The sequence below is a fragment of the Balaenoptera musculus genome, chromosome 2 (assembly GCF_009873245.2).
Source record: "Balaenoptera musculus isolate JJ_BM4_2016_0621 chromosome 2, mBalMus1.pri.v3, whole genome shotgun sequence".
In the NCBI taxonomy this organism is placed as follows: domain Eukaryota; kingdom Metazoa; phylum Chordata; class Mammalia; order Artiodactyla; family Balaenopteridae; genus Balaenoptera; species Balaenoptera musculus.
The window spans coordinates 92,579,519-92,604,035 of NC_045786.1; the positions used below are offsets into that span (position 1 = coordinate 92,579,519).

At 38.7% G+C, this 24,517-nt stretch overlaps 1 protein-coding gene across 2 annotated transcripts in view; it reads left to right on the top strand.

The window, feature by feature from the left end:
* Window positions 1–24,517, top strand: part of FSIP1 (fibrous sheath interacting protein 1) — a 218,159-nt gene that overhangs the window by 65,553 nt on the left and 128,089 nt on the right. For both annotated transcript variants that reach the window (XM_036841711.1, XM_036841712.1), the window contains exon 10: window positions 13,357–13,497. In XM_036841711.1, the coding sequence (XP_036697606.1) occupies window positions 13,357–13,497 (141 nt within the window). The remainder of the gene's footprint in view (window positions 1–13,356; window positions 13,498–24,517) is intronic.

The window sequence follows — 24,517 nt, forward strand, 5'->3', positions numbered from 1 at the left end:
ATCACACAAAGAAGCCTACAGATACATACTCACAAAAGGAGAAAAAGGAAAAAAATATATATATTAAAAAAAAAGGAAGAGAGCAGCCAAATCAATAAACTAATGTACCAGTGATAGTAAGCTGTAAATACTAAACTAAGATAAACATAAAACCAGAAACATATTAGATGCATAAAGCCAACCCCAAGTCTACAGTTGCCCCCAAAGTCCACCACCTCAGTTTTGGGAAGATTTGTTGTCTCTTCAGGTATTCCACAGAAGCAGGGCACATCAATTTGATTGTGGAGATTTAATCCGCTGCCCCTGAGGCTGCTGGGAGAGATTTCCCTTTCTCTTCTTTGTTCGCCCAGCTCCTGGGATCCAGCTTTGGATTTGGCCCCGCCTGTGCATGTAGGTCACCTGAGGGCATCTGTTCCCTGCCCAGACAGGACGGGGTTAAAGTAGCAGCTGATTAGGGGGCTCTGGCTCACTCAGGCATGGGGGGAGGGAGGGGTATCGAATGCGGGGTGAGCCTGCGGCAGCAGAGGCCAGCATGACGTTGCAACAGCCTGAGGCGTACCGTGTGTTCTCCTGGGGAAGTTGTCCCTGGGTCACGGGACTCTGTCAGTGGCGGGCTGCACAGGCTCCCGGGACGGGGAGGTGTGCATAGTGACCTGTGCTTGCACACAGGCTTCTTGGTGGCTGCAGCAGCAGCCTTAGCGGCTCATGCCTGTCTCTGTTGTCCTTGCTGATAGCTGCGGCTCACGCCAGTCTCGGAGCTTGTTTAGGCGGTGCTCTCAATCCCCTCTCCTCGTGCACCCTGAAACAATGGTCTCTTGCCTCTTAGGCAGTTCCAGACATTTTCCCGGACTCCCTCCCAGCTAGCTGTGGTGCACTAGCCCCCTTCAGGCTGTATTCACGCAGCCAACCCCAGTCCTCTCCCTGGGGTCTGACCTCTGAAGCCCGAGCCTCAGCTCCCAGCTGCCACCCGCCCCAGCGGGTGAGCAGACAAGCCTCTTAGGCTGGTGAGTGCTGGTCAGCAGCAATCCTCTGTGTGGGAATCTCTCCACTTTGCCCTCTGCACCCCTGTTTTTGCGCTCTCCTCCATGGCTCCAAGGCTTCTCCCCCACCACCCCCCGTCTCTGACAGTGAAGGGGCTTCCTAGTGTGTGAAAACTTTTCCTCCTTAACAGCTCCTTCCCAGAGGTGCAGGTCCCATCCCTATTCTTTTGTCTCTGTTTTTTCTTCTTTCTTTTGCCCTACCCAGGTACGTGGGGAGTTTCTTGCCTTTTGGCAAGTCAGAGGTCTTCTGCCAGCATTCAGTAGGTGTTCTGTAGGAACTGTTCCACATGTAGATGTATTTTTGGGGAGGAACGTGATCTCCACGTCTTACTCCTCTGCCATCTTGAAGCTATCCCCCGATATTATTTTTGGATTGGAATTCTTTTTGAATAATACACTGAAAGTATCTCGGATAAACCCTGCATATCTATTCAGTTGACAAATGGCCTCCAGTCTGTTGCTGAACCACAAATATTCATAATGCATAGTCATGTTATTTTTATTTTTAACCTTTCTGCAAACCATTAACTCACCAGTAGCTTTGCTCCATGCTCCCTTAGAAAGAATGTTTTTTAAATGGAATATAAATTTCTGTTTTTCAGCAGTCAATTCCACAAATATTAATCAAGTGCTCACTGCATGCAGGGAATTGTAGGGCATTTAAAGACAAGTCAGTGGCTTCACAGGCGAATTCTAACAAACATTTAGAGAAGAGCTAACACTTATCCTTCTCAAACTCTTCCAAAATATAGCAGAGGGAGGAACACTCCCAACCTCATTCTACGAGGCCACCATCACCCTGATACCAACACCAGACAAAGATGTCACAAAGAAAGAAAACTACAGATGCCAATACCACTGATGAACGTAGATGCAAAAATCCTCAACAAAATACTGGCAAACAGAATCCAACAGCACATTTAAAGGATCATACACCATGATCAAGTGGGGTTTATCCCAGGAATGCAAGGATTCTTCAATATACGCAAATCAATCAATGTGATACACCATATTAACAAATTGAAAGAGAAAAACCATATGATCATCTCAATAGATGCAGAAAAAGCTTTTGACAAAATTCAACACCCATTTATGATAAAAACTCCCCAGAAAGTAGGCATAGAGGGAACTTAACTCAACGTAATAAAGGCCATATATGACAAACCCACAGCCAGCATCATTCTCAATGGTGAAAAACTGAAACCATTTCCTCAAAGATCAGGAACAAGACAAGGTTGCCCACTCTTGCCGCTGTTATTCAACATAGCTTTGGAAGTTTTAGCCACAGCAATCAGAGAAGAAAAAGAAATAAAAGGAATCCAAATTGGAAAAGAAGAAGTAAAACTGTCACTATTTGCAGATGACATGATACTATACATAGAGAATCCTAAAGATGCTACCAGAAAATTACTAGAGCTAATCAGTGAATTTGGTAAAGTAGCAGGATACAAAATTAATGCACAGAAATCTCTTGCATTCCTATACACTAATGATGAAAAATTTGAAAGAGAAATTAAGGAAACACTCCCATTTACCACTGCAACAAAAAGAATAAAATACCAAGGAATAAACCTATCTAAGGAGACAAAAGACCTGTATGCAAAAAACTATAATACACTGATGAAAGAAATTAAAGATGATACAAGCAGATGGAGAGATATACCATGTTCTTGGATTGGAAGAATCAACATTGTGAAAATGACTACCCAAAGCAATCTATAGATTCAATGCAATCCCTATCAAACTACCAATGGCATTTTTCACAGAACTAAAACAAAAAATTTCACAAGTTGTATGGAAACACAAAAGATCCCGAATAGCCAAAGCACTCTTGAGAAAGAAAAACGGAGCTGGAGGAATCAAGCTCCCGGACTTCACACTATACTACAAAGCTACAGTAATCAACACAGTATGGTACTGGCACAGATACAGAAATGTAGATCAATGGAACAGGATAGAAAGCCCAGAGATAAACCCACACACATATGGTCACCTTATCTTTGATAAAGGAGGCAAGAATATACAATGGAGAAAAGACAGCCTCTTCAATAAGTGGTGCTGGGAAAGCTGGACAGCTACATGTAAAAGAATGAAATTAGAACACTCCCTAACCCCATACACAAAAATAACCTCAAAGTGGATTAAGGACCTAAATGTAAGGCCAGACACTATCAAACTCTTAGAGGAAAACATAGGCAGAACACTGTATGACATAAATCACAGGAAGATCCTTTTTGACCCACTTCCTAAGAAATGGAAATAAAAACAAAAATAAACAAATGGGACCTAAGGAAACTTAAAAGCTTTTGCACAGCAAAGGAAAACTTAAACAAGGCGATAAGACAACCCTCAGAATGGGAGAAAATATTTGCAAATGAAGCAACTGACAAAGGATTAATGTCCAAAATTTACAAGCAGCTCATGCAGCTCAATATCAAAAAAACAAACAACCGAATCCAAAAACGGGCAGAAGACCTAAATAGACATTTCTCCAAAGAAGATATACAGATTGCCAACAAACACATGAAAGGATGCTCAACATCACTAATCATTAGAGAAATGCAAATCAAAACTACAATGCGGTATCACCTCTCACCAGTCAGAATGACCATCATCAAAAAATCTACAAACAGTAAATGCTGGAGAGGGTGTGGAGAAAAGGGAACCCTCTTGCACTGTTGGTGGTAATATAAATTGATACAGCCACTATGGAGAACAGTATGGAGGTTCCTTAAAAAACTAAAAATAGAACTACCATATGACCCAGCAATCCCACTATGGGGCATATACCCGGAGAAAACCATAATTCAAAAAGAATCTTGTACCACAATGTTCATTGCAGCTCTGTTTACAATAGGCAGGACATGGTAGCAACCTAAGTGTCCATCAACAGATGAATGGATAAAGAAGATGTGGCACATATATGCAATGGAATATTACTGAGCCATAAAAAGAAATGAAATTGAGTTATTTGTAGTGAGGTGGATGGACCTAGAGTCTATCATACAGAATGAAGTAAGTCAAAGAGAAAAACAAATACCATATGTTAATACATATATATGGAACCTAAGAAAAAGAAAATGGTTCTGAAGAACCTAGGGGCAGGACAGGAATAAAGACACAGATGTAGAGAATGAACTTGAGGACACGGGGAGTGGGAAGGGTAAGCTGGGACGAATTGAGAGAGTGGCATGGCCATGTATACAGTACGAAATGTAAAATAGATAGCTAGTGGGAAGCAGCCACATAGCACAGGGAGATCAGCTCAGTGCTTTGTGACCACCTAGAGGGGTGGGATAAGGAGGGTGGGAGGGAGACGCAAGAGGGAGGAGATATGGGGATATATGTATATGTATAACTGATTCACTTTGTTCAAAGCAGAAACTAGCACACCATTGTAAAGCAATTATACTCCAATAAAGATGTTAAAAAAAAAAATAACGACGAGTCAGGCACATATAGAACTGTGGAGTCAGACAGCCTCGCTTCAGGTTCTGACCCTTCCACTTATTGGCTCTGAGGACTTAGGCATTAATTAGAAGCACTCTAAACCCCAGTTGCCGCATCTGTAAAACAGTAATGATAATATTATTCTTTAGTGTTCTTTTAAAGTGTAGATGAGTTAATATGTGTAAAGTACTTAGCATGGTATCTGACTCAAAACTCAACCCAAGATGTTATTATAATAAGTGACTTAAGGAACTTATTTCTTTATGAGCGACACAGAATACACATAGATAACTGTGGTACAAGACGTTATAGGTAAGAACAGAAGAAGGCTATGTGCAAAGTGCTGTGCTGATTCAGAGGAGAGAGAGAAAGCACATCCAGAAGGAATATCAAGAAAGTTCATTTCTACAAGTGAGGGATAGGAGGAGGAAGAGAAACCAGTGAGTGAGGCAGAGGGGGTCAGAGGCCCTGAGAAGGCTGCCATCACCCAGCATGAGGTTGAAAACTGGTGGTCTGCAGGGCAAATTGGGTTCACAGGTAGGGTTCCTTTAGACCACTTAGGGTTTACAATTTTTTTTTTAGCAAACATTTAAAAATTGGGTGAACTCATATAAAAATCCAAATTTCTAGTTTCTTTTGAAAAATTAGAACATCTGGCAAATTAGGCTTGAAGTCTTGCTTGGCAAACTACAGGATTGAGCTAAGTAGCAACTGCTGCTTTCTTTGGAGCACAAATTCTCCAGCTTGCTATGCCATCCTTCACACCATATTGTATTGCCTACAATACATGGGCCTACTTCATGCATTTATGTAAGTTGCCCAGCCCCTGCACAGATCATCAGAATATCTTTGAATGCCTGCTTATTTCACAAGAGATGGTGTGGTGGTTGATGTTGAGTATCCAGATTAATATGTGGCTTCACCTCTGACCTGAAAGCAGCTCATAGGATACTGGAGGATAGGATGTAAACATAGATCAGCTTGTGCCATGACCGACCATACCAGGAAACCAGAAGTACCACAATATGGGAACTGATTTTATGAGAAGTACAGAAAACATATGCTGGGGGAGCACAGAGAAAGGAAAGGTTATATAATGAAGGAGTGATATTTTAAATATTCCTTTGGAAGTTTTAAAATTTTGGTAAAGAAAATAGTTTCCCAAACAAGTGGAAATGTGCAGGCTTTCTGACTTACCTGACTATGGCAACTCTAAGATGATAAACTAGTAGGCACGTAAGCCTGGGATGATAAACGTACCTGAGTCAGAATAATTTGAGGGACTCCAGAGAGGTGACTCAGATTAAGGAAGTATTGGTTGTTGTGAAAGCGGCAGATAAGAAGTCTTTTCCTTATGAGCTTGCTGATTACAATGTTCTTATGAGGTGCCCTCGCTCTTAACTTCATAGCGATGTTTCAAAAGCAGCATTTGGCTTTTACATATCTGATTTCTTTAGCGTAAAACAAAGCATGTGGTCACATTCAGAAGAAAGAATGGCGTGTTACTGCTATTGCTGTAATGTGAGTAATGTCATGTGGTTGCAGTTTTACATCTGCTTTTTATTTTCATTTCATCTTAGCGAAAGAGAACTAATTGAAGCAATTTTTTTCTTAGGATCTGTGGTTTAACTGTGCATACCTTTCTGTATCCATCCCCTAACCCTCCAACAAATCAGGTAGTTCTTTCCACGTATTGTAAATCCCACCATAAAATTGAGTGATGTTCTATAATTTAGTTACCGTATTTCTTATTTGCAGCTGTGTTAGATTCCAGCTTTCACCAGAAATATCCAAGATATAGGAGTTATGTAAGCACTCAGTTTCTTAAATCCTTAGCAACTGGATTCAATAATACATTCTATTCAGTTTGGCTCTTATGAAGAAGTGTAATTTATTCATCTTTCATGCAATCAGTCTTACTAAATCTAGAATTCCAGTTCATCATTAGATGTTGTTTTCCTGGTTGGGAGAGAGTCTTCAGAAATGGCTCTTATCGTCATGAGGCATTTCTTTGTTAAGTCAACTAGTTTAATTGACTATAAAAATCCTTCTCACTTGGTGTATTTTCTTGTTCTTAAAATATTGATTCAGTTGTATACTATTTGGTAAGACCAACAAAAATTAACAAACATTTGAGGAAAATTGTAGGTGTATTTATCTCTTTTCTTGCCAAGAGAATACCAACCAACAATTAACTGTGTTTTGGTCTCTTGTTTCAACGTTAGCTAAACTTGAGGAAATATAAAACATGGTTTGACATGTAATCTTGACAGATGTTTTACTATTGAGTGCAGGGGTTTGTAGAGTTCCAATAACGGCCATTCTGTTCACTTGACCTCAGATTACTTACTATGCTGGTCAAGGGCAGGAACTGAGGCCTCTTTTATGTATGCGAGTCACAAGCACAGAAATCTTATTGACCATCTGTTCATTTCAAAAAACTATAGAAGTATGCCACAAGAGCATGGATTTCTGAGTTGAGGAACAGACAGGAAGTTACTTCAGACGTCCTTGCCTCTGATGCTAACCTGGCAAACGTTCCCAACTAAATCTGGGGAATTCTTCTTGCCACCTATGTTTTACAGATTACTTTGAAGTTTTTGTTTATATTTCTTGGTTTTTCTATGTTAAGCCTCCTGTGTAGTCAAGGTTTCTTTCATTTCATGGAAGTACTTCAAAATGATAAAAACAATCTGGCTGAAAGATTTTTTTCTTTACTTTTAGTACTGCCAGGCAAATGATCCATCTGATGACAGGAAATAGCAGTAGCCTATGGAAAAGTATACCATTAGCTTGAAAACACAGGGCACGCTGGCTTTATTTAGGCAGGTTTGTGTTTTTCTGGCCCTTAACTCATGCCTTATTTTCATATCAGATAACTTATGGAAGCATGAGTAATTTCCTCTGTATTTGGCTTTTAGAAATGAGTTTACTTAGCTTCAAAGACACCTGTTGGCTCAGTCAACACCATAGATATTTTTTTAAGGATGAACTTAGAATTCCTCGGCAATCAATTAGTCAAATCAACAAATACCTCTTGACCTCAAGGTCTGTTCTCTTCTTGTCGCTCCTTAGATATTCTATGCATATCATGGAGAGCTTTTACTGAACTGAATTTTACTTTAACTGAATAAAAGCATTTCTGTATGACTCAGAAATATATAAACAATATGGATGGTCAGATAATCTGCTCAGAACTTCCTTCCAGAGGAAATCAAGATTCTTCTGCTGATCAGGAAAACAGATGGTACTGATTGGCACTTTGACGTGACAATAGAACCTCTCCTGGCACCACGGAGCTTCTTGAATGTACCAATGAGCAATCTTTGCCAGAACCAGGGATTGCCTTTTCTTGCTCCCTCTTGGCCTCTGTTTTCATCACATGCTGTCCTTCAAATATTTGTACTATATGGTTATGCTATGAGAGACTGAGATTGAGGAAAGACGTTATATATCCTTGGATTTAATTGTGGAGAATTGCAGACTCATAAGCTTTCAGAGTTGACAGAAACTTTCTTAGAAGAAATTGAGACCCAGAAAGAAAAAGTGACTTGCTCAGAAGTACCCAGCTGCTTATACCAGCAGAACTGGGGCTAAAATCTAACCTTTAGGCCAGTATCTTTTGGGTACAGAGAGTCACATTGTCAAAGCAGAATGAAAATAGCCTTGGTAGAATAATTTTTTGTTTTCTTAAATATAAGGAATGACCTTCTATGCTTATGAAATCATTACATGTTTACTGTAGAAATTCAGGAAATACCAAAACACCTAAGAAAAATAAGATAAAATCATCAAGGTTTTTACCATCAGGTTAAATTTCCTTCCAGTCTATTTCTCTGCAGGTGCATGCGCATACACACATACATACACAGTACACCAGTTAGAGTTCTGGGCAAGGAACAGAAAAAAACACCCAACTTGGATTTTGAAGATAATGAGATGAAGGAACTATTTACAGATTTAAAGGAGCCAGTAAGAGATGTTGGGACACTTAGGACTAGCAACAGTGGGTAGGGAGAAGAAAAAGTGTATCGGAGCTTAGGGAGAGCTAGAGCTGTGGTAGAAGAATCTTCCAGGGTAGCTTCCTTGCCCCTTGTACCTATACAGTTATGACATGGACTGCAGCAAAAACTGCCATTGAAGAGGGATACCTGACACTGCTCTGCTGTGTTTCCTGTCTTACATCCTTCTGAGTAGACTGGCTCCAAGTGTGACCTCTGTTTGCCTTTGAACATGAATATTCAGTTGAATCTAAGAAAAATCCCCTTAATGGGCACCTCAGGGATACATTGCTGCCCAAACCATAATGCCAAAGCAGTGAGGGGAAGGGGAAGATACCCCAAACTCTTCTTCTTCCTGCGCTCCAATCTCCTAACACTCCTCCCCTCTCATTGACTAAACCTAACCACAAGACAGAGGTCAAGGAGAAAGAGTAATTGTCCCAGCTTGCATCAGATGTTCATGACAGTTTATCATTCTTGTCTCGGTGGGCATTTGGCTCTGTGCATGAAGCTGTTCTGAACATTCATATACAAAGTTTGAGTTGTACATTTTCATTTCTCTTGGATAGATTCACAGGAGTGGAACTGCTGAGTCATAGGATAGACAAGCATTTAACTTTTTTTTTTTCATTTTTATTTCTTTTTATTAAGACTAAGACAATGAAATGAATAGGAAACATTGACACCCAGGAACATGAAGGCTTTGGCTGGTGTTTTTGGTTTTTTTTTTAACATCTTTATTGGAGTATAATTGCTTTACAATGTTGTGTTAGTTGCTGCTGTATAACAAAGTGAATCAGCTATACGTATACATATATCCCCATATCCCCTCCCTCTTGCGTCTCCCTCCCTATCCCACCCCTCTAGGTGGTCACAAAGCACCGAGCTGATCTCCCTGTGCTATGAGGCTGCTTCCCACTAGCTATCTAATTTACATTTGGTAGTGTACATATGGCCATGCCACTCCCTCACTTCGTCCCAGCTTACCCTTCCCACTCCCCGTGTCCTCAAGTCCATTCTCTACATCTGCGTCTTTATTCTTGTCCTGCCCCTAGGTTCTTCAGAACCATTTTTTTTTTTTTTTTTTTTTTTTAGATTCCATATATATGTGTTAGCATACGGTATTTGTTTTTCTCTTTCTGTCTTACTTCACTCTGTATGACAGACTCTAGGTCCATCCACCTCACTACAAATAACTCAATTTCGTTCCTATTTTATGGCTGAGTAATATTCCATTGCATGTATGTGCCACATCTTCTTTATCCATTCATCTGTCAGTGGACAGTTCGGTTGCTTCCATGTCCTGGCTATTGTAAATAGTGCTGCAGTGAACACTGTGGTACATGACTCTTTTTGAGTTATGGTTTTCTCAGGATATATGCCCAGTAGTGGGATCGCTGGGTCGTATGGTAGTTCTAGTTTTAGTTTTTTAAAGAACTTCCATGCTGTTCTCTATAGTGGCTGTATCAATTTACATTCCCACCAACAGTGCAAGAGGGTTCCCTTTTCTCCACATCCTCTCCAGCATTTATTGTCTGTAGATTTTCTGATGATGCCCATTCTAACTGAGGTGAGGTGATACCTCATTGTAGTTTTGATTTGCATTTCTCTAATAATTAGTGATGTTGAGCATCCTTTCACGTGTTTGTTGGCAATCTGTATATCTTCTTTGGAGAAATGTCTATTTAGGTCTTCTGCCCATTTTTGGATTGGGTTGTTTGTTTGTTTTTTTTGATATTGAGCTACATGAACAAACATTTAACTTTTTAAGAAACTGTCAAACAGTTTTCCAAAGTGGTTGTGCCATTGTATACTGACACCAACAACATGTGAGAGTTTGCTGGTTCCATACTTCTCCAACGTTTAGTTTTAACAAACATTTTCATGTGGGTCATTCTAGTGGCTAGTGATACCTCATTGGGATTTTAATTTACATTTCTCTGGTGACTTGATGTTGAGGACTTTTTCATGTGCTTATTTATCACTTATGTTATCTTCTTTTATAACATATCTGTTCAAGTCATTTTAGAACTGGATTTTTAAATATTATTGACTCTTAGTGAACTAAGTGAACTGTGTGAGTTCCTTGTATATACTGGATACAAGTCCTGTGTCAGATTTGTGTGTTATATTTTTCTCTCTGTCTGTGGCTTTTCTGTTTTCTTAGTGGTGGCTTTGGATAAGTAAAAAAAAATATTGATGAAGTCTGGTTTACAAATTTTTTCTTTCTGTTTTTCTTTTTTTTGCCTAGCCAACAATTTAAGAAAACATAGTTGTAGATTATTTAAAATGTCCTTTTCTTAAAAAAAAGATTTCTATTTAAAAATGAAATACAATTTGAGTGTTTTTCAGGTCACTATATTCCATAGACTGAATGTGTGCTTACCAAATTCATATGTTGGAATCTAATCCCCAGTGTGATTGTGTTTGGAGGGGAGGCCTTTGGGAGTAATTTGGTCATGGGGATGGAGCCCTCATAAATGGGTTAAGTGCCCTTATAAAAGAGACCCAAAGAGCTTCTTTGTCCATTTTATTATGTGAGGGCACAGCCAGAAGATGGCCATTTAGGAACTAGGAAGCAGGCCTTCACTAGATACGGGATCAGCCTGAGCCTTGATCTTGGACTTCCAAGCCTTCAGAACTGTCAGAAATACATATCTGTTGTTTATAAGCCACCCAGTCTGTGGTGTTCTGTAATAGCAGCTCAAACAGACTGAGACAATGTGTATCCTACTTCAAAGTGGGCCATAAAATACTGGATGCTTAGAGCTGCAAGGAGACCTTGATACCATCTCTTCCAAACTCCTCCCTAACATTAGGTTTCCTTCTTAAAGATATTGCCGATCATAATTCACCCTCTGGATGCTTCTAGAGATTGAGAGCTACCAGAAGTGAGTCCCCTTTTGGGGAAAATAAGATGTAAAAGAGTCACTTCTTGAAATTGAGATACTCTTTTAATAGTCTCCTCAGTAGAATTTTATACAATATGAATTTCATTGGTGTGATCACTGAGAACCAAAATTACAGTCTATTGGCCAGTGCTTATCCAGCTTCAGGATTGTAGTTTGTGTTGGGGTACAGGGTGGGACCAGTCCGGGTCCATGTCTGGGCCGTGACAGTGTGGTAAGTGCAGTGAGGGAACATGCGGCATGGCTGCAGAATAATTGCCCTTCCTGGGTATGTCAGGGAATATTTTATAGTGAAAACGTGTTTGTGCTGAGCTCAAAAAGAGTAGGAGTCTCTATGAGGAGTTGGAAGGAGGAGGCACAGAGGTTGGAGAACTAGCAGTGGTGAATATTGCCGAGGCTTTGGGTCAGAGACCCAAGGAATGGGAGATGAGCCTGAAGGGCCGGGAAGGGGTGAGAACTTTGCACTTTAAGTTGATTGTTCTCAAATTTTCGAGCAGCTGTGGTTCAGGTGGTCAGTCCTCAGTCCTTACCTATTGAGTCAGAGTCTCCAGGGTGGAGGCTGGGCCTTTGAATATTTTCACAGACTCTGTATGTGAGACTGAAGCCCACTGGAGTTTGAAAACTACTAGTTGAAGTGAATGATGAAGCAGTGAGAAAGAGAGAAGGGCCTTGATTAAAGAGGTATTAAAAGTGAAACGGTGACTATTCTTGATCAACTCTATGTAAGGAATGAGAATGTGGGAGGATTCTGCTTAAGCAACTTTAAAAATGTCATTTATACCAGTTACCTCATGGCAACACAGAGTAGGAAATCTGTGGAGGAAATGTAGGAAGTTTAGTTATAGATACAGGGCCAGCTTACTGTCAAGAAATACCCATTTAAATCACCTAGAAATGATACTAACTTTGGGAGGATATGGTTCTGTCAATTCAAATATTGCTGATAATAATGAGATGCTTTCCTTAAATAGTGCTTATTCTTTTCAAAGGACATATTCAGCTCATATTTGTTTGTTTGTTTTTTTTAATTAATTAATTAATTTGGCTGCGTTGGGTCTCCGTTGCTGCATGCAGGCTTTCTCTAGTTGCAGCGAGCGGGGGCTACTCTTCGTTGTGGTGCGCGGGCTTCTCATTGCGGTGGCTTCTCTTGTTGTGGAGCACGGGCTCTGGGCGTGCGGGCTTCAGTAGTTGTGGCATGCAGGCTCAGTAGTTGCGACTTGCGGGCTCTAGAGTGCAGGCTCAGTAGTTGTGGCACATGGGCTTAGTTGCTCCACGGCATGTGAGACCTTCCCGGACCAGGGCTCGAACCTGTGTGCCCTGCATTGGCAGGCGGATTCTTAACCACTGCGCCACCAGGGAAGTCCCTCATATTTGTTAGGTACTAAGATTTGCTGCATGCCTGCAATGTACTGTGATGACTTTTGGGCTAGATATTATTATTATCATTTTGCAGATGATGAAACTGAAGTTCAGAGAGGTTCATTGATTCCCCTAAGGCCATCTCAGTCAGGAACCAGGTAGAGCCAGAGTTCAAAACTCCTGACTTTGCCAAGCTCAGTTCTCTTTTCACTGTTACATAGCTGCCTCTCATAACATAGATGGACATTTTTTTTTTTAATTTATGTATGATGAACTTGAAGTCCAGAAAAACTGATTTGCCCAAGATTCCAAGCTGATAAGCACAGAGCAGGGATCAGAGCCGAGGTCCCTGCTTCCCGGCCACTGCTCTTTTCACTCTAACTTCCTGCTTTCCAGGTGATTGAGTTTATTTCCTTACTTGTTTAGTATAGTTGGACCTTTCCTCCCTCAAGTAGGAAGAGTTTAGAGAATTATAAATATTGAAGGGAAGAAATATTGTTTGAGAAGCAAAGTCAACATTCAGGACTCAGTTGCTCTGGAACAATGTGTGATGGTACAGTTTCAGCCTGTGCATGAAATTTTTTTGTTTTTAATTAGGAACCTGACCTTAATGGTGATGATAGAAGTACAGAAATAACTCCAGGAGAAAAGGTACTTCGGAATACCAAAGAGCAACGGGATCAGCAGAATCGGTTGAGAGAGATAGATGAAAAGCTAAGAAAGATGAAGGAAAATGTGGTAAATCTTTTTTTATTTAAAGTAACCAGTGACTGTGTTAAAAATGTTCCAGTTTTCTTTGACTGATTTATGACTGTTTTTATGTGTTACCTCAGGCAAGAAAGCTAACATGGGTATTTGTCAGTAAGGATTTGAATAAAGGCTAAAAGTAGAACTCATAGAACTTAAAGTAGTATTATAATTAATTTATATGACATAATAAACCTGTGAAAGGTGATCTGAAGTCAGAATAATCATCCATATGCCTAATATTCTGTGTCTAAAAGACATATGTTCTTTGTGTGGAAAAATTTGGTAGTTATTCTCTATAAAATCATCTTTATATGTTGGTCTTAAAGCTTAAATACTCCCATTTTTGGTTCATAATTCATAATATATTATTACTCAATATTAATACATTCTAAATCCATCTTGAGCCTATTTCATGTTTTAATTGCTTGCCATTTAAAGACATATTATTGCTGATGAGAGAAAACTCTCAAATCAACTAAATTGTGAACTGGTTGATATTCTGAACCTATTAGAAATGCTCTATAATATTACGATTTTCCAGCTACCCAGAGAATGTTTCTAAATTTTGGCTACATGTTTAATTTTGGCATCTACCTAAAATTAAACATGATGAGGCTGACCTTGTGTTCTACCTACATCCTCTCTCCTTGGGCTGGTCTTATCATAAGTGCAGTCCCTACTTTCTGTCTCCTACTAAATCCTGTTCTCTTGAGTGATCTTCAGGCCTCATGAAGTTTTAACCAGTACTTCTGATTTGTGGCCATATCTTACCACTGTTCCTTATGACTCTTTGAAAATCTTTTCTTTCTTTTCCCTACTTGTATCACCCTTCTCTCAGCATTGTCACCTCCTGTCCAGCTGCTTATAACCTGGTCACTCTCTCCTCTCATTATTCCTTTTTGTATGCTGCCCCATGAGAGTTAGCATCAGGTAAGTGCTTTTGATTAAATTCTGGTCTCCTCAGAGCTCTCTACGAGTGTCCATCATTCCTGACTGAGGTTCTTCACCCCTCATGGTCACGTCCAGCTGAATTGCTCTTCCCATTTGCCAGGCATGGACAGCAGCACTGACTCGGACCTAAAGGGTATCTAGATCTACCTAATGAGAGTCAGGCAACAGATCTAGAGGGAATAAAGGCATGGTGCTTCTCTTTATCATTCATTTTTGCTTACTTTTCATGGGAAATTTAATGGAATTCTATTTCAGGGAGACCTCTATTCTTATTTTCTCATGGTTTTTTTTTTTTTTTTTCTCCTTGAGTGTGATGATATGGGGAAGAAGTAAAAGAAGTAGGAATGGTTAGGAAGTGCATAGGGGTTCTTTGCACTTGGCCAGTAGTTGTGGGGCGGTTGATGAGGCATTGAAAACTTGATGTGGTAAATAAAATGTTTGTAGTTTGACTGGTTTTGAAAACTGTTGGCACTTCTCATCCCAAACCTACCAATCCCAGGTAGGCAAAGCCTGTCATTCTCCATAATTCAGTTCTCCTGATTTCTGATCATTTGTCCTATGCCTTGGACATGTATCCATTCTTTTCTACTGTGTCTCTATAAATTATTTAATTTTTGACTCAAAAGCTGGGTCTTTAGAGAATCTTACATTTTATTCCAGTGTCATATGATGGTTGGCTAGACTTAAAGAGATATGATAAATATCAAGAGCTGGTTGTTGTCTAAGTGGAAAAGAATAATATAAATACAGAAGAGCAAAAAATAAAAGTAGAGAAGAACAATTATTGTGTATCTACTATGTGCCAGGTACTGTTGCAAATAGTTTACAATTTATTGACTTACCTAATCTTTACAACCACTCTGTGAGGTAAACACTACTATCCTCATTTTATGGATGAGGAGATGGAGACACAGAGAGGTTGAGTAACTTCCTCAGGGTTGCAGAACTAGTGAGAGGAAGAGATAGGGGTTAAATGATTAGCTTTTAACAGCCATGCTGTACTGCCTTTCTGGTACTTACTGGCTTTTCTTTTCTGATTAATATTGTCTTTTCGTTAAAGTGTGGTAAATTTGTTATAACCAGTAATATTCATTGGCAAATGTTTGGAATCCCTTGTATAAATGATAATTCCACATTTTTGTGTGTCAACACTTTCAGAAACTGGTATCTGGTAGATACAGGCCCATGAGTAATGATCTGTATTGTCTTTATGTTTTAATTGCTTATTGTTTCATAATGGCCTATCGAATAGACTGTGTACTGTGTGTGTGCTTTTGAGGGACGATCCTGTGTCTGCTTCAAACTCTGTAAAGCCCTTTGTACCTCATAGAATTCTAGGTACTTTGTGGATGGGAAATCTGGAGACCCCAGTCTGTGTTTCAGTGGTGTCAGTAGCCTGCTCTGTTACCTTGAATAAGTCACTCAGTCTCTTAGACACTTAGTTTTATAACTTTAAAATCAAGGGAGTGAGGCTAGATGACCTCTGTCCTTTTGCTTGTGATTCTTGGCGTACTTATTTTTGGTGAGAGATGGTGTTACTTATAGTATCTAAGGCTCACTTTGTGTGCTTCCTAAATATTTAGTATTAATTGGTTTAAATCTTCTGTTGAAAGTTACTTTTGGAAATTTAGTAACACTTTTCAGGAGAATATGACATTGTCTTTTATATATATAGAAAAGTTAGCCTGTTGCCTACAGACCAAAGACTATGTTTTCTGAATGATATAGCTTCTAGAAATGGCTAATTTTGTCTTATTCTCCCTATTGCAGTGGAACATTGTTTCCAGATCAATGATTTGGGTGAAAGAAGTAATCTGTGACCATTGAATTGGTGATTAAAGGATCAAATCTAAATACAACTACTCTTAGGGATAGAAGGAGGAAAGAGTGAGCTAAGGGGCAATGCAGGAGCCCTGTGGGGTGCTCCTGGCGCCACCTGGATCCCAGGATTGACTTGTGAGCAAAGGCTGGAAAAGTGACTTAATCCTATGTTTCTGATGGTAGCCTGAGGCTGCAGATGCACATTTGCATTGGTCAAGATTGGTGGAGGAAGTGGGAATTGATTTAATCTGGAGGTGGTGATGGTATTGGTATCAGTGGATCCTGCTTTTAGGAGCTAGGGGAAGTAGGCACAATGAAATGCGGTGAGGCTCAAAATACACTATGAAATTCAGTGGGCATGCAGGGGCCTGAGCACCAGTTGCATAAGTAGAGGCAAAATGAGTAATGGCTACTAGAAGCAGCATATGTGAAACAAATCTTTTGGATTCACTCAGAATGAGTCAGCACTATAATGTAGCTGCTGTGCTACACATGAAGGAAGAGGTGAGCAAAGCTGATCATACTTGGATAGTAGAGGGACAAGGATAAAGAAGATATGAAAACCAGCTCATGTGAAGGGTTGTTGAGGAGGCTGAGTGTGTTTATTCAGCCTGGTGAAGAAAAGACATGCGTGTGTGTATGTGTGAGTGTGTGTGTGTGTATGTGTGTGTGTGCTGTGGGGAGGGAGGGGATGGATGGTTTGGTAGAAAAATCACTCATGAAAACTTCCCGAAGAGATTTGAAGGACTAACATTTGAAGTATTATTTTTATTCTTTATAGTATAGGGGAAAAAGCATGGTGATTAGGAAGCCACAAAGCAACAGATTTCTGCTAAATACTAAGGAAGAAAGTTAGAATGATCCCAGTGGGAGTGATCTTTCAGGGGCAAGGATTTCACATTAGGCTGGAGTGACACTTGCTAGGTAGCTGTAGGGAGGGTTTAAGTATTAAGTCCCATTCCTGGGCACATATCTGGAAAAGATGAAAACTCTAATTTGAAAAGATACACGCACCCCAAAGTTCATAGCACACTATTTACAATAGCCAAGACATGGAAGCAGCTTAAATGTCCATCAACAGACGAATAGGTAAAGAAGATGCAGTACATATATACAATGGAATATTACTCAGCTGTTAAAAAGAATGAAATAATGCCATTTGGAACAATATGGATGGACCTAGAGATTATCATCCTAAATAAGTATTAGTCAGAAGTAATATTAGTTAATATTAATTCATAATATTAGTAATTAAGAAGTATTAGTCTGAAGTAAGTCAGACGGAGAAAGACAAATATCATATGATATTACTTACATGTGGAATCTAAAAAATGATACAAAGGAACTTATTTACAAAACAGAGCTAGACTCACAGACAGAGAAAACAAACTATGGGGAAAGGGAGGGGGGAGGGAGGTATAAATCAGGAGTTTGGGATTAACGTATACACACTACTATATATAAAACAGATAAACAACAAGGACCTACTGTATAGCACAGGGAACTATATTCAATATCTTGTAATAAGCTATAATGTAAAAGAGTCTGAAAAAGAATATATATATATATATATATATATATATATATATATATATATATGAATCATTTTGTTGTATACCTGAAACTAACACAACATTGTAAACCAACTATACTCCAATAAAAAAAAAAAGAGGCTGGATGGTAGGTCAGTTTCTCCAGCACAAGTAGGCAGCTTGTGTATGGTGAGCATGTGAAGGTGCTGTGCTTTGAGCTGTTTTTCACATGTTGGGGGAGGATTTGTGCTGAGCCATTCACCTCTCACCTAGTTGGTTCCCACGGGGTTAGGAGTATTGGCTTTGACCATGATCTGTCAGGCTAACTACTTGTGTGGAGATAATTTGAGATAATAGAATTAGGAGAAAATGGAAGTAGCCATATTCATAGAGTAGGCAACAAACCCCACAAATACTCTCTCCATCATCTGCCATACAGCACCCTCTGGTACCTCTAATCCCATCTAGCTCTGAGAGTCACTTTCCCTTGTTTTGGTGCTCTATAGGCTTCTCTGCCCACTCAGTCTTCTAACCCCACTCTGCTTTTTATTACCTCCCTGGGTTATAGTTCCATTATGTAAGCTTCTATACATGGGGCATAGTGGTTAAGAGCCAAACTGCTTGGGTTTGAATCTCAACTCTGTACTTACTATCTGTGTGACCTTGGGCAGGTCTCCTGACCTCTCTGTGCTTCAGTTCCTAGATCTGAAAAATGGGGAGAGTTGTAATTAATACCTACCTCATAGGCTGATATGAAGATTAAATTGGATAACATACATAAAGTGTTTTGAACAGGGTCTGACACATTTTAAGTGCTATGTAAATTGCACTTAAATTGTTATTATTGTTGTTATTAAGTTTATTAATATGGCATTTACATAAGCTTGTTTCTATGGTAAGGAAGGGGAAGGGTATAGTATAGAGGATGAAATTGAAGACAGAGGGATAAGCCTTGGAGAAGAATCAAGATGCCCTTTTCCTGACTCAGGATGAAAGAAAGGAAGGATGGCCTAGAGGGGCAGGTTCAGAGATGAAGAGAAGGTGAGAGAGGTCATGCCTGAATGTTCTCTATTTACTCTGTAAATTAGAGGTCAAGCCATATGATCAGAATGAGAGGTAGAGTGGGGATGGGGCCTTGAAGCAGGGTAGGAAAGGACGGGAATAGACCTTGTGAGGGTGAGAAAGAAACAGTGGTAAACAGTGAAGACCGCCCAGCTGAGGCTGGAAACCCCTGCTATAAAATGGTGCCAGCCAATAAGGCTTGGAGTCTTCTCTGACGGTCCTCAGCAGTCCACGAAAAATGGAGAAAATGGGTTGTGAGTTGAGGCAGGGATGAGAAGAGGTTGGGTGATTGCAGTGGAAGATCAAAGAGGCAAGGGAATTGGTGGTACGTGTGAGACCATAACTAAAATTAAAAAAAGAACAAATGTGATATGTATACCCCAGATAGCAGCTGGGACCCCTTTGCCCTTCTTTGACCTGGTTTCATAACATATATACCATAATAGAATCCCATACTGCCATCAAAAGAATGAGGTAGGTGTGTGTAACTTGGAAAGATGTCTGTAATATCATATTAAGGAAAAAGTGCGTTTTGCATAAGACAATGATCAGTATTACACCATTTTTATAAACAAAAAAAGGCATAGAAAAATCCTGGAACATATGTACCAAATGCTTAAGAGTGCTTACTTTTAGTGGGGATAGGATGGATGGGGAGGTGAAAAAGGAAATTCACTTTTTATAACATACTCTATTTAAAGGGAAAAGTGTGTTGGGATTATTGGTGATTTTTATATTATTTCTCATACTTTTCTTTATCTTCTAACTTTCAGTAATATACATGTATTGCATTTGTAAACAGAATTAATGTTTAAAAATATAGAATGCATTGATGCATACAAAAGATTGCTACTTATTGTCTCTCAGTAAGTGGTGTTTATGCATTTAGAAAAATAGAGTGGGTCATCACAAGGAATAATGTTCAGCGTCACAAGACCAGTGATTAAAATTCATATTCAAGCAACGTTTAGGCACTATGTACATTTACCAGACGAGCAAAACCAATGATAAATGTGATATAATTATATGTTAGTAGGAGAGGTGCGGACAGTGATATGTGAACATTATTGGTAGCTCTTTAAATTGGTTATCTTTCCCTCTGGAAAGCAACTGGTCAATTGTTATAGCAACAGCTCTTACGCTTTTTATATTTTTGACCTGCTTAATTCCAAAGAATATTTTAGGAATATTTCCAAAGAAATAACACCCAAGCAAAACCAAACCAAACCAAACCAAGCCAAACAAGAAACAACTTAAATGCTCTCAAATAGAATGTCAAAGCATTTATAGCATCTTAACCCATTTAATACTATGATGGGATAATAAAAATGACAAGTATATGAATTTTGTCAAGAAAGGACTTTTAATTGGGAATGAGTGATACAAAACATAAAAATAAAAATTCTAGATAGACTCTAAGTATCAACTATAACTATGTAATGTATTTATGTATATATACTGACAACAACCTGAAGGGAAATAGAATATGTATTAATAGCTTAGCTTTATTTTTCTACTATTAAAATTCCTTTATTCCTAAAGAAAGGGGAGTCATAATTGAGGCAATTCTATTATTTCCTTGTTTTATTTATACACATTTTAATCCTTTAGTGTAATGATGAACTTTTTGGGTAATGTAAAGAAATAATAATTCATGTTTGGTCTAATTTTTCTGAGGTATTGAGTATTCCATTGCGATAATAAAACTAAGGGAATTTTTAAAAAAACAAATAACATCTTTAACTTCTAGGATTAGGTAAAAATGCCATTAATGAAGTTGCATAATAATTCTAGCTTTCACAAATCAAAAGAATTCAATTTTAGTTTTTGCATTTTCCAAGAAAGAATCGTCAATATGATCTATCTCATTGACTCCTTTAATGATAAAATATTCTCAAAGATGTTTTGTTAGTATTGGTGGGAAAAGCTTTCCACGGTTCCATTCATTCTAAATGCACTGACCGTACTTTTTAGGTCTTTATTGATTCTCTTCTCTCTTTTTGATTCTCTGTTTGAACTTAATTCATTTTTTTCATCATTTGAAGTCTCTACTATTTCTTTCTACATTCTTTCCCTTTTCGGTTTCCTGGAAACCACTGAGCTTGGCCTTGTTTGGTGAACTGCATTGTCATGATTGCATCAAAATGTTTAGCACTCGAAGCCTGTTGCTGAGCATTGTGGATAAGAATGTGGTTCACAAAGGATGATAAATCCTTGTGTTCTGATTCTTATTTTGACATGCTCTTGCCATTTAACCTAGTATAAGAATACATGCACCCCAATCAGAAGACTGGAGGGTTTCTTCTGCTCAGTGAATGGATGGAGGGTCTACCTTCAATTGCTAAACATGCCATAGAATTGGAATTATAGAATGTGAGAGCTGAAGGGGCCTTAGAGGTCACGTGAGCCAGTTCCATGGATCAGAAACCAAAGTCTTGAACAGCTAAATGATTTTTCAAGGACTCACAATTAGTTATTGATAGACTTGGGCCAATCCCCAATTCTTTTGACACTTCAACCTGTGGATGTTTCATTAAATCCAACCTCTCTAGGTCACACCTGTATAGTTCAGCCAATTTTCAGCTAAGATTTGGGGCTACTCACAAATGTGGGCTTTATTCTAAAACTGTTAAGCTGTTACTAACTGTTATACATCTTTTCCAAATTCAACAGAACTCCAAACAAACCTGACATGTTTGTGGTTAAACTGGAAGACTAACTAGTATCCTTTAGTTTTCACACATTAACTAAGGCCTGAGTTGGAAAAGTAATTGTACTCTTTCTTTGGTGCCATTGTTCAGAACTGTAGGAGTTGTTTAATCTTATTTTTTCATTTGTAACAGCTTTTAGGAAGCTGGATAAAATAACATTGACACCTAAAATTGGTATTTTTTTATAGAGTATACAAAGACCTCTTTGTTTTGCTTCTGTAGGTGATGGCAGGTGTGTGCAATAATGATGAAAAATATTTGGTTGTGAAATTTTGAGAGTGAGATTTACACATTGATAGGTAAACAGACCTTACAAAATTTGTTCTCTTAGTCATAGGCAAAGAAACACATTTTGAAACAAGTAAGTAGAACATTAAAATTTCACATGTATGTATATATATGTAGAATTTGATGCAGAAATTTGACAAAACTTCTTGCAACTGAATAGTATCATTTAATGGTTGAGAAACAGCCTGTAGCAGTTACAGGCACATGGCTGGTGTTCAGGAGTTATTGTGGAATGAATAAAGGAGCCAGTAACCTTTTAAAAGTTATTGGTTACATGTGACATTTGAATATAGTGTAGGATAAATTGAAAACATAGCTAGCTGTAGTGCTTTGGAAATAAGATGTTAAGGATAATTAGATGTTTTTTCATTGACTTATTTTGTTTCCACTATCATTTTTAATCCATTTATAAAATATGTTAGTAGATTTCAGTTTTAAATCCAATTTGGAACAAAAGGAGATATAAATATACCTTGTATTCTGCTTACACAATAAAAATGCTTTTATGAGTATTAAGGATATTTTCTTCTGGATTATGATTCTTCACATGTATTATGATAATGCGGACCTGATATTGTTATAGCCTGCGGTATTGGGCTGCTTCTGAATGATAATGTGCCATATCTTGAAAGTCATCTTCAAAATGAAAATTTTGATGGCAATTTTGTTTCATAATACTACTTGTTTTTCCTTAAAGCTTTATTGTTGAGCAGAGGCTCTAGAAATATGTATTAAAGCTAGTTAGATTTTAGCATAACTCAAATTTTGCTCTTTGAATTGATTTTCAGAGTTCATTGGTTGAGGCCATGTGCCATGGATGTGATTACCTGGAACAAGTGCATGGACATGCTTCAAGAAATAAGCAAATAATAGCACATTGAAGAATATAATTAATATAATTATATAAAGTAAAAGAAGTATTATAAAAAATTATAATGCATATACATAAAACACATTTAACCATTATAGCATTTATCAACATAAAATTAGAATGCATAGATAAAAATTATGACAGTTTTAGAGGTTGAAATTCAGCCTATTATTTGGATGTTAACATGGGGTAGGAATACTGTTTAATTTCTTTTTCAACACCTAAGGTCATTGTTAGCATCATTCTTTTAGTATATTAAATTCTTGAATGATTCTTTCCCAATGGAAGTGTTAGTTATTAATATTCATATGTAGTCTTTAATCCTTTTATTACCTCTTCAACCAGCTACAGCCAGTTTTTTTTAACTAGACCTTCAGATCCTAGATCTACTTCTGGTTACCATCTCAGGCTCCCTCTGCCCAAAGCAGGGATTATCTAAAGCAGTGATATCAGCGTAAATGGTCAGAGAACTGTTTGTTACCGGTGGCGTAAGGAAATGTGACCAAAATGCAAATCCATACACTCTACTTCATCAAGAAAAGCTTGCTTAATGATGTGGCTGATTTAAATTCTGGCACGGCTCTTTATCTCATAGCAGACCAGTAACAATCAGTTTGAGGCCTGGCATTGCCAGCAGGCCACTCTTGGAGGAGCACTGAGTGCGGGTCCATTCCTCACCTCTGCTGGTGAGGCCAGAGTGACTCATGTCAGGTTGGGGACCAGACCACATTCATTGTGTGGAACTGGGGCCAGAGTGGGACCAGTTGGGCCATGTGGAACATGGCCATGGAAGGAAGTTGAAAAAGCTGAAACAAAATGAAAAATACTACCTGGAATTATGAACTATATAAAGTTTCATACTTAGAAATAAGAGAAAACAGTGACCTTGCAGCCAGCCCTTGTGCCAGGTCTCTAAGTAGGTGGGTTCTACTTCCAGCTATAGGGCCAACTAGAGTTTAGAGAAACTTCTCTTGGTAAGGAAAACCTAAATAGGCTGGATAAAATGTGTTTTTTGAAAAGTAATTTTTAAAGCATGGCTGAGCTGGCAGAAACATAAGGGAATCTCTTGGAGGACAGAGATGAAAAGGCAGTATGAATCAGGAGGCGGCGTAAGTAGCCACTGGAGCCAGCTTTTGTCCCTGAGGTATCTAATGATCTCCAGTGGCCCCAAGCCTGGGTTTTAACAGGCCGTGCGTAGGGGGCTCAGGCGATAGAGCCTGAGGCTGAGGAGTTGGCAACCATATGATTAAAACCTCAGTGGATGAGGAAAAACCTGCTCTGGAGAGGGAGTGGTAGAAACCTTGTGCTCTCATGTATGTATGTATGTATATATGTATGTATGTATATGTGTGTATATGTGTATCTATGTTCCTATGTATGCATTTATGTAAATATGTGTATGTCTATCTATCTATGTATCTATCTATCTATCTCTGCTTTGGTTGTGGGTGAAATGGGAAAAACAGTCTCCCATGAGAATTTCTAACTACAAGTCTGCATGAAGGTAGGTTTTGGGTTTGAATTCACACTCCTTGCAGAGCCTGAGAACCCCCAAGTTGAATGTTTAGTTGAACGTGGTCTTAGAGGACTTAGAGTACTCCTGACTCCTGATAGAAGGAAAGGGAAAACTCTTCTAGAAGAACACAATTTAAATCCTTATAGAATTCCCACAAATAAAGTTTAAGGACCGTGAATTCACAGTAAAGATCCCCTTTCCCCCTCAAAACAACCATAAGAAAATAAGCCACCATAAGAAAGAGTTAATAGAAAAA